This window comes from Bactrocera latifrons, unplaced genomic scaffold (assembly GCF_001853355.1).
Source record: "Bactrocera latifrons isolate USDA-ARS-PBARC rearing strain unplaced genomic scaffold, ASM185335v1 scaffold_8, whole genome shotgun sequence".
Taxonomy (NCBI): domain Eukaryota; kingdom Metazoa; phylum Arthropoda; class Insecta; order Diptera; family Tephritidae; genus Bactrocera; species Bactrocera latifrons.
In genome coordinates, this window is record NW_017537489.1 from 2,958,950 (window position 1) to 2,973,307 (window position 14,358).

At 37.7% G+C, this 14,358-nt stretch overlaps 1 protein-coding gene across 1 annotated transcript; it reads left to right on the forward strand.

The window, feature by feature from the left end:
- Positions 1-6,008: 6,008 nt before the first annotated feature.
- On the forward strand, positions 6,009-10,697 carry LOC108976729 (DC-STAMP domain-containing protein 2). The gene is made up of 12 exons (XM_018945991.1): positions 6,009-6,413; positions 6,478-6,788; positions 6,849-6,969; positions 7,162-7,301; positions 7,367-7,580; positions 7,648-7,801; positions 7,854-8,022; positions 8,080-8,388; positions 8,446-8,551; positions 8,616-8,690; positions 10,398-10,532; positions 10,593-10,697. Exons 1-12 carry the CDS (start codon positions 6,040-6,042, stop codon positions 10,663-10,665), a joined length of 2,181 nt encoding a protein of 726 aa, XP_018801536.1. The 5' UTR covers positions 6,009-6,039; the 3' UTR covers positions 10,666-10,697.
- The last annotated feature ends 3,661 nt before the right edge of the window (positions 10,698-14,358 follow it).

Genomic DNA, 14,358 nt, shown 5'->3' on the forward strand with positions numbered 1-14,358 from the left:
TAATTGTAGCGTATATATAAGTCTGCGTTAGGTTATGTTACTGCCTCATTATTAACTAGACTCTAAGTGGGTTACAGATAGAGGAGTTAGCCTCCTCGGGGTCAGCCAATACCAGAAGTACAGGGCGGACCAAAAAGCTATTGAATTGTATCAAGCTGTCATGTTATGTAGCTGAGAGTGTACACGAAGACCATGAAAAGTCGATTCAGTGCTATTCTCAGCAACTCGAACTGACGTATGGAACGAATTGGCGCATTTTACGTAGAGATCTTAAATTGAAAGCGTACAAAATACGGCTTGTGCAAGAACTGAAGCCACTCGTCCTTCCTAAGCGACATCGCTTCGTTCTATGGGCTCTTGAAAAGTTCCAAGAGGATCCGACGTTTTCGAGCAAAATTTTGTTTAGCGATGAGGCCCATTTCTAGCTCAATGGGGATGTAAACAAGCAAAATTGTCACATTTGGGACGAAGAGCAACCAGAAGAGATTCAAGAGCTGCCATTTCATTAAGAAAAAACAACAGTTTGGTGTGGTTTGTGGGTCGGTGGAGTCATCAGTGCATATTTCTTCAAATATGATGCCGGTGAGAACGTAACCGCCAATGGCCACCGTTATTGCCATGACAACCGACTACTTGCTGGTTGCAATTGAAGCTCGTGATCTCGGTGACATTTGTTGGCAACAAGACCGCGGCACTTCCTACACATCGCTTAAACCAATGGATTTATTGAAAGAAAACTTCGGTGTGCAGATAATTTCACGTTTTGGGCCGGTCACGCCTGTCATTCGCCAGTTAGCAGTCAAAACGGTTGAATGAGTCATCGAAAATTGGACTAAACGAATGGATGATCTGAGACATAGCCGATGCCAACATTTAAAAGAGATAGTCTTAAAAAAGTAAATGCCAGAGAATATTCTGTCGACTGATAATAAACATCTCCATTAAATTGGAAGTTTCTATGTTTTTCCTTTAAAAAAGTGGGGGAACCTCGAAATGGATCTTCTTATATTTATTTTCAAAGATGTAACACTAATGTTTGGAGCAATTCTTCACAGGTGAGGGAAATAAGAAGACACCGGCAAAGCTTTCTAGAAATTGTGCGCCTATTATTAAAACTATTAACTAAAATATGTATGCCCGCATGTAATATATGTAAGTAAATATGAAGTAAATAAAAATAAATAAAAAAGAACAAATTAAAATCAACAAAAGGTGAAAGACACTCCCCATGTGCTGGAAGCGTTTATAAATATTTGCACAAAATAAATATTATTATTATTATATTAATATCGACACTTACATAAGCGCATAGTCACAACTGAAGTGTTTGTTTATATACGTATRTATATATTTTAAATTGTTTTGAAAATGGTATTACATTAATTACAAGTGAATAGGCGGAAAGGTGGATAAACACAAATCGAAAGGGAGCTGACTTAAAATGTTAAGTGCAATCGAAATTGAGCAGATAGAATATTAAATTTAACACACATTCACAACTAATTACACACACATAAGTATGTTACAACTGGCGAATATTATGAAGGCAACAATGGAAAATTTTTGCAAATAAAATCGCACAAAAAAAAAATAAATAAAAAATTGGTGCGCACGTGTGATTAGGGCATAAATAAATATATTTATGAGGAATAAATGCGTTGTATACCTAATTATAAATGAAGAATGAAATTTTTTGCTACAATTTTTTCAGAATTTCAAATATTTTTTAATGTAGTTTTACTACAGTAAAATGTTGTTTCGTTCAATCGGATTTTTATTTTAAATTTACATGATTTGATAAATTCATTTAAAATTTAACTCAATACATTTGCATGTTGTCTATATGGATGTGTATGTATAATTATATACATATTTATATAAGTATGTATTTACATTTTCTAATAAATACATTTTGTAAATCAATTATTTTTGTTTAGTAACAAGTATTTGTGCGAAAAACTATAAAGGCAAATGTTATTAACAGAATGGCGCGGCCACTTTTCATGAGGCTGTAAAATAAACACAGAAGACAGCAGATAATTACAGTAAGTTCAATAAATAAAATTTGAATGAAAGGAATATAAAATATTTTTCCGATTAAACTTGATTGAATTACGAAATTCAGTGAAAATATTTTTTTGCTTAATCTAATTAACGAATGTTAATGAATTATTGTATGTTATTCATTAACGTTAATGAATTATTGTATGTTATATTCTAATTATTATGTTACTCATTAACATTCTCAGTTTTCTCATTTTCATTAACATTTCCTGCTAAATGTACACACTGTGCAGGGCGACATCTAGCGAGCGTGAGAAAACACAAATTCATATAAAAATGGTCAATAACTATTGTGAATGGTGAATATCTGAACTAAGCAAGTAATTGTACCCGGACTGCTGCACTTGTTATAATTTTTTAAATTTATAAATGTATGTCATGCATATTTACTAAATTATATTGATGTTGTAAAATCTGATGCAATACTTCAAATAAAGAAATGACTGTGAATATAGAAATAAAATATTGTAGATATTTTTAGTTAAAGAAAATATATAGCATACGTCATGTAATGATGTAATCAAATTTGTCGAAATCTGCCACAAGTAGAAACGCATAGCTGCCATAAAATCTCACCATAGAAGGTATAAAGAAATGTATCAAATTCTTTGACCCAAACTCCATTTAAAATAGAATGTCGGTATTGTAAGCAGAAACAGAATTCAGCTCTAAAGAGACACAGAATCGTAAACAGAAACAGAAATCAGTTAGTGGCTCACGCAACAGAAACAAATGGAATGAATTTAATATCGCTGGAAATGACTATTATTAATAAACAATTCCCAAAATTAAAATTTTTTATCAGAAACAAAAAAAAAAAAAGGATAAAGAAAGGATTCGCCAAAATTTTATTCCAAATGTTCATCAATTTTTGTTATCAAATTTTTGGTACATATGTTTTCATTTGATAATAGTCTATTTCTGTTTTTTGTTTCAAATAACACAATCAGCCGGAACCTTAAAGGAAGTGCGTGTCCATTTTTTCGAGGCGATTCAGAACGCTATAAGTCATGCTTTACATAATATTTTTACACTCTCGCAACAAAGTTGCTAAGGAGAGTATTATAGTTTTGTTCACATAACGGTTGTTTGTAAGTCCTAAAACTAAAAGAGTCAGATATAGGGTTATATATACCAAAGTGATCAGGGATGACGAGTAGAGTTGAAATCTGGATGTCTGTCTGTCCGTCCGTCTGTCCATGCAAGCTGTAACTTGAGTAAAGATTGAGATATCATGATGAAACTTGGTACACGTATTTCTTGGCTCCATAAGAAGGTTAAGTTTGAAGATGGGCAAAATCGGCCCACTGCCACGCCCACAAAATGGCGAAAACCGAAAACCTATAAAGTGTCATAACTAAGCCATAAATAAAGATATGAAAGTGAAATTTTGCAAAAAGGATCGCATTAGGGAGGGGTAATTTTTTGGAAAAGTGGGCGTGACCCCGCCCCCTACTAAGTTTTTTGNTGGCGAAAACCGAAAACCTATAAAGTGTCATAACTAAGCCATAAATAAAGATATTAAAGTGAAATTTGGCACAAAGGATCGCATTAGGAAGGGGCGCCCCCTACTAAGTTTTTGTACATATCTCGGAAACTAATATAGCTATGTCAACCAAACTCTACAGAGTTGTTTCATTCAGGCATTTCCATATACAGTTCAAAAATGGAAGAAATCGGATAATAACCACGCCCACCTCCCACACAATATTTCGTGTTTTGACTAAGGCTATGAGCCTGCATTGGAACTCTTTAAACGTTGTGAACTTGCTAATTAGGCCTTCGAACAACTTAAAAACCAAAACCATTTTTTTAAGAAGGTAAACTTCTTCGATGAAGCTCAATTTCATCTGAGTGGTATGGTGAATAAACAAAAGTGTGTAAATTGACGGTTTTGGTCCGGTTTTTGGTTCGGTGGAATTATCGGTCGTTACTTTTTTCGAAATGAAGCTGATAACACCGTTACTATCAATGGAGAGCAGTATAGATCGATTAACAACATCTGGTTCTAACAAGAAGAGGCTACGTGCCACATAGCACATGCAACAACCGAATTATTGGGAGAACAATTTGGAGATTCAAAAAGAGAAAACAAAAAAGAGAAATTTTGCCTTCAAGAAGTTGTGATTTAACACCATTAGACTACTTCTTGTGAGCTTCTTTAAATGTCATTGGTCTTTAGCATGAAACCCGACTATCTTCAAGCTTTAGAAGTTAGTATTGAACGTGATATTTATGCAATACGACATGATTTAGTGGGAAAAGTACTCGAAAATTGGGTTCATCGAAATCGTTCCTGCAAAAGAGGAGGCCATTTGAACGATGTTATATTTAGAACTTATTTGTATTTATTGTACTTCACATTAAATAAAAAACATTTGAATTGCCTTAGCAATTTGGGTTTTTTAAGAAATCATATCAATCTTATTGGAAAATCCTATGTAAAAGGGGAAAATGTAACAAAGTGAACCAATTTGGATATTCCTGAAACGGGAGTACCCCTAATTTTAATAAAAAATATTTAAATGAAGAGTAACGCGCCTACATACTTATGTAAGAAATATTTTCTATGGTTCAATATACATATTCATTTAAAAATTCTCTTCGTGGAAAAGAACTGTATAATAGTAGAACCTATTTTCAGTAAGAGAGGAGAGGAAAGAAGGTTAGAGAGAGAACGCAAGCTAACTCACTTATTACCTGAGATATGCATTGAAAAGTTAGCACGGTGGATAGAACCGACCGACACCAATAATCGATAATATGAGGTATATTTCGATAATATGATCCATTTTTTGCACTAAAATAAGGATTGCTCGATTAGACTCAAGTTCAATTAGATATTTATTGTTCAATATAGTATTAAACCAATTTTGACTGCGTGCGCAAACCGAAACGATAGTTCTTTTTTTAGTTTAGTACAACCTTTTGGAAAATGGAAAAGAAAATTGAACAGCGAGTTTGCTATATCCGATTTAATCACGGCTCTGCAGTCGTTGAAAATGTTGACAGAGTCATTTAATATGATCAAGCATGCTTACACAGATGTTGCTTTAGCAAGAAGTGGTGTGTTTCGTTGGTATCAGTCCTTTTTGGAGGGCCGAGAAGAGGTCACTGACTAACAATGTGACAAAGATTTGAACACAGACCGTCGACCGTATTCGTTTAATTGCCCAGATGTTAAATTTATCAAAATCTTTGCTTTTTTTAAATCAAGTACTCCATCCACCTCTGTTAATGACGATAACTTTGGAAAAGTTAAAGAAACAATGCTTGAAAATAGTCGGGTCGGCATCAGAGAGTTAACAGATGATCTCAACATCACTTATGGATCGGCTCAATACATTTTGGTTCATGTTTTGGGTATTTAGCGTATCAATGCTAGACTCGCACCAAAAGACGTGAACCTTTTGCAAACAGAGTAGAGTCGAATTGAGTGGAGTAGAGGTTTTTGAAGAGACACTTGACAACGTGGCTGAAAGCGCTATATTAATCAAACATATTATTACTGGTGACAAGAGGCCGGTTTATGAACTATGATGGCGGAAGTGTCCAACAAACTAGTGAATGGCGCTCCAAAAATTGAGCGGAAAATTAAAAAAAAAATCGATGTAGTAACTGTTGTTAATATTGATTAGTATCGCTGTATCGGGTAATATCTGATTTAGGACATCTGAGGAGTGACAAGAAACTCGCCTAGTATTTCTCATAACAATGTAAAAGAAAATAAGTTTTTACTTAAGTTGCCTTAACGAACGTCGATAAATCAATATTTCTCGTAATTCTAAACATTTTCGGCAGAAAAACACTTAACACTTTAGTGCACTCCTTGTTGAAAATTACTCAAAATGTTTGAAAAAATTCAAAATAAAAACATAATGCCAAGTGACATTATGTCAAAAACAATATTGAAATTTTCATTATTTAAGGAGAGAAACTGAATTTGTTATACATAGATCGACTGAAAGTTTCAAAATGGTTAAAACGCCTCCTGACGACACTTCAACCTCGGCGATACCAGCCACAACAACGTCCACTGGGTCGCTTACGACAAGAGATGAAGACTCCACAACAATGCATTCAACACCCTCAACAAAATCAACGAAATCAACAAAGTCAACAACGCCAACAACACTGACAGCTCCAAAGCTCGAGGATAACAAATATGGCAAATTTTTCAGCAAACCCGTCGTGACGCTAGTCCTTTGTGGTTACCTCACCGGGGTGGCCATTGCGCTGGCGTGGCAAACATATGAAATGGGAACCTTCCAGCCGCCGAAAGGCAGATGGCTGAAGTGGAATGTGGCTGTTTTGATGTTTCTTTTACTCTGTTACAGTCGCAGTGTGCGGTAAGTCCCAATACTAACTTACAAAAAAGTCAAGTTTCAGTATTCCACAACTTCCTGCCCGCAGTTGTACTGTCACTTTATGTATACCGATCATGTGCAGCTCGAAAGGCCGTACATTGCTAATCGCCTTTGCCTTTGTGTTGGTCGCAACGGGACCGACGAGGAACATCTTGCGTAATGTGGACGCGCTGACCACCAGCCTAACGTGCGGTCAAATGCAACTCAAGCATGCGCTCGAAGAGATGTTGGAGGTGATGCGACAACCTTTGGTGGCTATCAAGAAGGCGGTCCAAACAGCGATGGACAACGTAAAGAAGGTTATGAAGAAGGTCGAATTATTATTGTTCCGTATAAAGGAATTGGTGTTGTTGGTCTGTGAGTATGAGTGTAGCTGTTATGGTGACAGGACATCAAGTAAACACTTTCTGATTGCAGTAAGCGGCATTAAACTGATGTACGAATGGTTAAACAGTATTGTGAAATTTTGCAACAAGGATTTCGGTACGCCCTTTGATCGTTGCATGAAAATTGCGGATGATGCGATGGCGGATTGTCGGTATTTTACCATGATTATGAACATGACTTGATCTCTAGTTAGAAGTGGTTCCAAACCATATGATACAAGTCTTCTGTTCCATCAATTACTTCTTTTTTCGAGGAATATCTATCCTTTGTCCTATTTAGATCTTAAATTTTGAAGCCAACTATGATTCTCCTTTGAAACCTTTTCCATTTTTCACTTCCGCAGAGAAAAATTGGGACCTTTCCAGGGTCTTTGTCATGCTACACACATATTCACCATGCTTTGTTACACCGTAAAAGTGGTCGATGTGATCTGTGTGATGGTAGTCTTCTTTGACGATAGTGTGTTGGGTACCATTATGGATAGTAAGTGATATAGACCCGTATCTATACCTTAGCTGTATCTTAAATAACTTCAAACCGGATTCCAGAGTTGCGCGAGTTCACGGAAGAGATAAAGAATATGTTTGATGTAACTGTGACCTTTGAGCATGACTTCAGTTTCTCAACGGTGGCTTCGAGAAATCTTACTGATGTCGGCAAAGATATTATGGCGGAGATACACTTACGTATGGCTAACTTTTTCCTCATTTTCGGCTTTCTGGATGTAATTGGCGGTTTCCTATTCGTTATGGTGATAATCAAGTGCGAATTTAAAGAAAGATAACAACACTGTTTCATTACAATTTTAACTTTTTTATTTCCTTTGCAGAGCATTGTACTTCAAAATGAAATATTTACGCCAGCCGGGCTATGACAACCGTTATTTGACCAAAGATTTTATAGAGATCGATGAGCAACGTAAGTTGACGAATCAGGACCGTGTGTTGCCCTTGAAGAGAACCGAAAAACACAAGTACATTTGGGTCAGTATTTGAAGTAATTTTTTCACCAGCTTCTCAATATCACATCACTTAGATCTCGAGCTGTCGTTTGACACGTCGTGAGATCTTTAGACTGCTGCGTTCCATGGTATTCCTACTTATATCCACCATACAAATATTCTGTATCTGCTTTGCTGATTACTGTTTCTACTGGTTACTGGCGATAATTCGATTTTATGGCGGCATGGAGGCAAATGTGGAAAGTAAGTTGATAAAGTTGTGCTCAATTTGAGCATATAATTTTTTTATATTTCCGCTAGTTCCTCCGTACGTTGTCGTCGACGTGAAGGGCGAAGACTTCGCGGCTCAAATATTTCGTGGCATCGTCGAGGCTTTCGAACCAGTCAACCAGAAGTTCAACGTCGATACCACGCCTTGTCTTCCCAAACCAAGTGTACCGAACTTTAGACGCTATTTCGACATAGGTGGTATTTGTTTATTAGCTTGGATATTCCTCTTCAGTGAACCTTACGGTCTGCGCTTGCGACATCTGGTCATGCGCGTGTATTATCCGGTTGAGGCACGTCAACGTGCTGCTTGGCTTTACAATCAGATACTAATGAAGCGCAGTGAGTTAGAATAACGGTATAAAACGGTAAATAATTAATTTTCTGGCGCACTCGCAGTGACATTTTTTAAGCTGCTGCGCCGTAAAGCACGCGCTAAGTTCAAAAATGAGCCTCAAGCAGATCCGTATACGTTTCTAGATTGGATTAGAGCCAAGACGTCGGGGTAACTTAGTTGTATTTGTGTATAGGTGTTTATTAGAGAATATTTATATATTTTTATTTTATAGTTTCTTCATTTTCCGTCTTATATTTGGCCATCGGAAGAGCAATACTTGCATCTTGTGTGGATTTCCTTTGAAAGAGTAGGTACAATTTTTAGTTTTCGTCATTGAGTGATTTTTTGAAGTTGTACAATGACATTGAGGAGCATTTACTCCTCCAATATTTATTGAATACACTTACGGAGAGTATCTATTAAAATGTTCAATGAGGCCAATAACTGACATCCAGAACATACTTACATATATTATAGACGAAGCATTTTTTCCATTCAATATGAAAATGCCCGAAGCGCATCGAATGAATTTACAGATATTTTTACGACTTCAACAGCAACACTGTTCTTAGCAGATATACTCCTATGAGCAACAAAATTTTAGACGTTGCCCATTATTTTAAATTTCTTAATTTATTCTTCAAAATCTATGTCGTCCCCTTCAAAGAAATCCTCCTTGATAACATTTAAATAGTATACCTTGTTGACAGTTTGGTCGGTCGGAAAGAATTCGGAGTGCACCACAACTCGATAAGCAAGTAAAACTGTTAACATAGCCTTCATTTTTGTCTTTGACGTGGTTTTTTCGGCAATGGCTCACTTTTGTCATGATATTCGGTCGAATGACAGTCTGTTTACGGATAGTAAGCACAGATCCAAGACTCGTTGCCAGTAATAGTCGGAAAGCATTGTTGCAAAGGCGTAAAAGCGATACTGTGTTTCAAAAAATTTGAGTGTTTTTGAATCAATCGTGGTTTCACTTTTCTCAAACCCAAATGATCTTTCAAAATGGGTTTCACTGATCCTTCCGATATTCTAACGATCTCTGACTATTATTTGTCGATTCTCAAGCACCAACTCCTTTATTTTAATAACGTGTCGATCTTCAGTTGATGCTGATGACCGCCCTGGACGTTTTTCATTGTCAACACGTTCTGTATCCTCTTTGAATAATTTGTATCAATCAAAAACACTTGCTCGAAACAAGTAATTATCACCGAAGGCTTTTTCCAACATTCTAAAGGCTTCCGCTCCAAAATTTGATTCCGGACACAAAATTTAATGGAACTTATTTGTTGAATAATTTCACCCATTTAAATTTAAATTAAAAATCTTACTACTTTTTGCCCGTAGTAGTATAATTAAGATTTATAGCAATTATATTAGACTGGAGTAATATTTCCAAAGCGTGCATCATATGGAAGCGCCTTTCTCTTTATAACGGAATAAGGAGGGTCTTAATAGCCATATTTTCAGCTCAACTAAGAGTCAATGGGATGTTTAATTAAGCTTTATAGCCTCTTCAAGTCTTATCAAAGTGTAAAAGATAATACCATTGGGTAATAGGCCCTGTAGTACTTAAGAATATTATCAGAATAAAATATAATTAAAATTATTAGACCGTAAGCGATTAGAATTTTTCAGTCTTCCCAGAAAATACATACATTTTATTAACATGGTTAGCCCGAATAGTGGTCAGCTGTTGGTTATAACTAGACTATGATCTTAGGTAGACGTTGTTGAACCTATTGTTCGGCTGATGATTGAATATTCGGGAATCCCTTCCTATTGCTAATCATTACCAATAAGAAAACCACACTAGGGTTTTATTAGTTTTGTCACAGGTTATAACGTATTTAAGCGAAATTATTATAGTAATGTTTCACAAATACTCCGATCACCGATCTACTTATCTCAAAATTGTCATTCAAAACCCCAGATCCACTTCATAAAAATGTTTATTAGTTTGCGATATTTTTTTTATAATTTAAATATAACATCAACTTTATTGTAGCGACAAAGTGGAATGTTCAACGCCCGGTTGTAAAGCGGTCTACTGCCAGAGCTGCTTTAATGAGTCGAACAAAATGTGTTGCATTTGCAAAAATCCGGTGGAGTATGGCGACGACAGCGACATCTCGGAAGAGATGTAAGTGCAAAAGCTTATTTATATTCTTCAATAGTTGTCTAACACTGACGCTTCTGACAGAGATTCTTCAGATGATCCGAACGCTGTACGCGTGCCGCACGAAAGCGATAAATATTGTATTTGGGTGCCATAAAACGCAACAGGAAGAAAAAGAAGCTTCTATTGAACTTTCAAACCATTTAGTTTTTCAATAAATTGTATTTGCTTTTACTGAACTCACTCCGATTCGCAGTTGCAGAGTCTGGCAGCCATGATACAGTGCGACCACTGGCTATTTCAGCGAATTCCGCGTAGCAAAGAAAACCAACCCAACCAAGCCAACTAGGGGCAAATGCAGAATAACACTAACGTGCCAATTTTGGCTAAGACGCAGCTGCCGCTGGGCGATTGGAGTGAGCAATTCTACAATGCTTTCATTCAACACCCCAAACGGGGCTGTGCCCATATAAGTAAGCGATAGACTAAACAAGCTGCCCCTCCTCGTCTCAGTTGGTTAGCTGTTAGCTGTTTCTATGTCGATTTGGTTTGGTGCAAATGAAGCAGTACGACGGTGGCGGCGGCGGCCACGACTGATCAGTGAAAATGCTGCAACACTGATGTGATCAACATCAGCAGCGAGTAAATGGACAAATTGTCCGTTGTTTACGATGCGGTCGCAGCTTAAGACACACACATATCTACTTATATGCCATCGCCTTATATGTTACCGTTGCAAGCTGGGGACTTTAGTCTGTATGTTATCGTCGCCACGTGGATCGCTGCGTTTCCATATGGTTACCTCTTGGCAAGCAGTCGCTACTGTGGGATTACTTACAGCTAAGGGCAGAGAAATGGTGCAGTGAGTTTATTCAAACTGAAATGCTAATAATTGGCGTTGATATACTGACTAAGCCTCTCATTCCATTTGTCTTGCGCGTCTTAACCAGTGTATTAGATGTTCTCAAAATTTACACCAAGTTTAAACCTACCTAGGTTGGACATACAGCATAACATTTTTCATCTCAGAAACACACTCCAAAATTTGAGACATTGCTTTTATGGAATTTCTTGGTTATAATAGGTAATTTCTGGGAAAACGAGAAGAGAGAAAAGGGGAATATTAGTTGTGCAAAACCCGCGCAGTACATCTCAGTAGCAATTTGTGGATGCACTGTTCTCCTTGCCTAGAAAATTTTTAAAATTATTTGAATACCGTTGATTTTTGTGATTAGCTTAAAAGGAAAAAGAACTTATCAGCGGTATGAGAGTTGTTSTTCTTCTTCTTCATTCCGTAAGAATCAACTTAGGTTCGGTTCTGGCTAGCTCATCAGCTTCACACTTGCTTGCAATTTCGCTGTGGCTTGTCACCCACACCAGTCTTATCACAAAGATACCCGATGCTATTATAGATAGCGACGTTAGGCACTCCTTGACCAACCCTGAACGGACTGTTAATGTGTTCAAGGATAGTATCGTAGCTCCGCTATCTGAGTGAATGGCCATTTGTCTGAAAAAGGCTGCACTCCGGAGCAGTAACTACAATATTCAGGAAGTGTGAAACTGGTGTTGATAGAGAGCCACTGACAGTAAATACCTTCACCAATCTTCCCCCCAAGCTTTGACACATCCGCGAAGAAGTAATACGCTATGAAGTCAAAGTGACTGAGGATTTCCGAATGACACATGCTTAATGTCGCTGTATGTGAGTAAGGGTCTGACTTTCGTATAAATGATTCAACTATGTACATGGATTACCACACCAGAGGACTTTGTTTAGCACAATTTTTCGATCAAGTGCTCATAATTTTCTTCGTCCCTCGAAAAATAAAAATAAAATCTTCGGACATATTTATCAGAGCTGCGAGATTTAGCGCGTCATTACTCGTGTTTAAATGTATTAGGTACAGTAGAAATAAATCCATAATTTTTCGAATAGATGGTTTAGTAATCTCCCGTGTTGTTCACGTGCGATCGGTTTACGCTATATGGCGTTAGCAAGATAAAATTTCATACTAAAAAGCATTGCAGACAGTTTTGTAACTGCCTGATTTACTACAGTTTTAACACGCGTGAAAGATACAAACCAGGTCCATACGCTATATTTTACAGTTGTCTTCGATAAAGTAGGAAACGTAATTCAAGTCAATATGTGCTGATCCGGAATAAATTCGATCAACTTCTGAACGCAATGGTTTCTGACAAAGCAGGGTGGGTCCCTTACGAGAACTTCAAGTGAATACGCTTGTGGTCGAGTTGCGGTGAACCGCCACAAATGCAGAAATTGGCGTCTAGGAAGGGTTTGCTGTATGTTTGGCTGGTAATAAGGACCTGTACTGTCAACAATCGGACCCTCTAAAGTAAGGAATTACCTAGAAGTGGTTAGCTTTGGTCAATAAGGAAAGATAAAAATTGTGTTCTAATATCGATGGATATCGATAGCTACTCGGCAGAAGCTCTGAGACCTTGGGTAGTATGTTCTTAAGCATCCATCTTTCTGGATCTGGCTTAATTGATTGTTACTTGATTCTTTCTACGGTGAATAGTTTTCCTAAAATGCTTTAGCCGTTTAAAGCTGATGCATGCTGTTTGGGTTCTTTACTTATCAGAGCAACGTCACTGGTAGCAAAAACCATTAAAATTCACTTATTCTTTCGCACGCTTCCTTAACGCTCAAGATATCGTGTGCTGACTCATTAGCATGTTCTCGGCTGTATGCACATACTCTTTGCCAAATCACCGACCGATCGTCGAAACCACTGAACAGCGCAAAGACACAAATAAAAAATAAAAATAAAATCGCTGATGAATCGTAACTTACGTCCATGCACCGGCTGGGCGGATGGACGGCTGGCCAAGCAAAGAAGCAACACATTTTAATAGCATCGAGCGGGAGTGGCTGTCGTGATGGTGCCGGCGATGGCGATGTCAGCTACCGCTTTTGCTGCTACCGCGGCAGGTTGTTGGCTGATGTACTGCGCAGATCCACGTCCATCCACACAGACATGCCGATGTTCGCAAGGGTGTTTGGCGGTGCAACATTGATGGAGTGGGAATGCTGTTGACATTTACGGCGAATTAGTGTGGTCATGACGACATTGCTCACATATTTTCGCGCACATTCACTGCGCTCACTGCGAAGCGAAAGACAATTAAATGCACATAAAGTCGCAAGCAATTGAAATTTCTCGCAAAATACTCGCCAACTCAACCCAGCCCAACCCAATCCAGATACAAAGTGAAGCGAAGCTGGCAGACGATGTCAACATAGTTCGCGCGCGCTGGTAAGTTGGACACGACGCCGACGACCCTTTTATAATTTACTACGCGTTCACAATTTGCGCGCTTCATTTGCCAGAATCCACGGTAATTTGCGCGTGCGCACGTGTATCGGTGAGTTGGAGGCACTTTCGAGGCAAGAGATCGCTATGTCTGATGTGTAAAATGTGCACATTAATAGACTGGGCATGAAAGCATAAACAACATAAGCTGTGATGAACTGCGTTGAAGGTGCGAGGCGCTGTGGCCGAAGCGTAGGAGCTGGAGTTACGCATGACACAACATAGCACGGCATGGCATAGGTAACATAACTTGACAGTGCCATATATTACATATATATTTATATGCATTGCGCACTGTTTCTCAGTTTTTTGTTGTTGTTGTTGTGGGTTTTCATTATGCGGTGCATTACTTGATCTTCATTTGTTGCACGCATCTTTTGTTCGATTTTTATGGATTTTTAATAAAATCTGATATCGGTTTATCGGCGCGCTGTGTTTGTTGCCACAACATTGTTGACACTTTTTATTATTATTCTTGTTGTTTTATGCCTTTACACTAAATAAGTGTA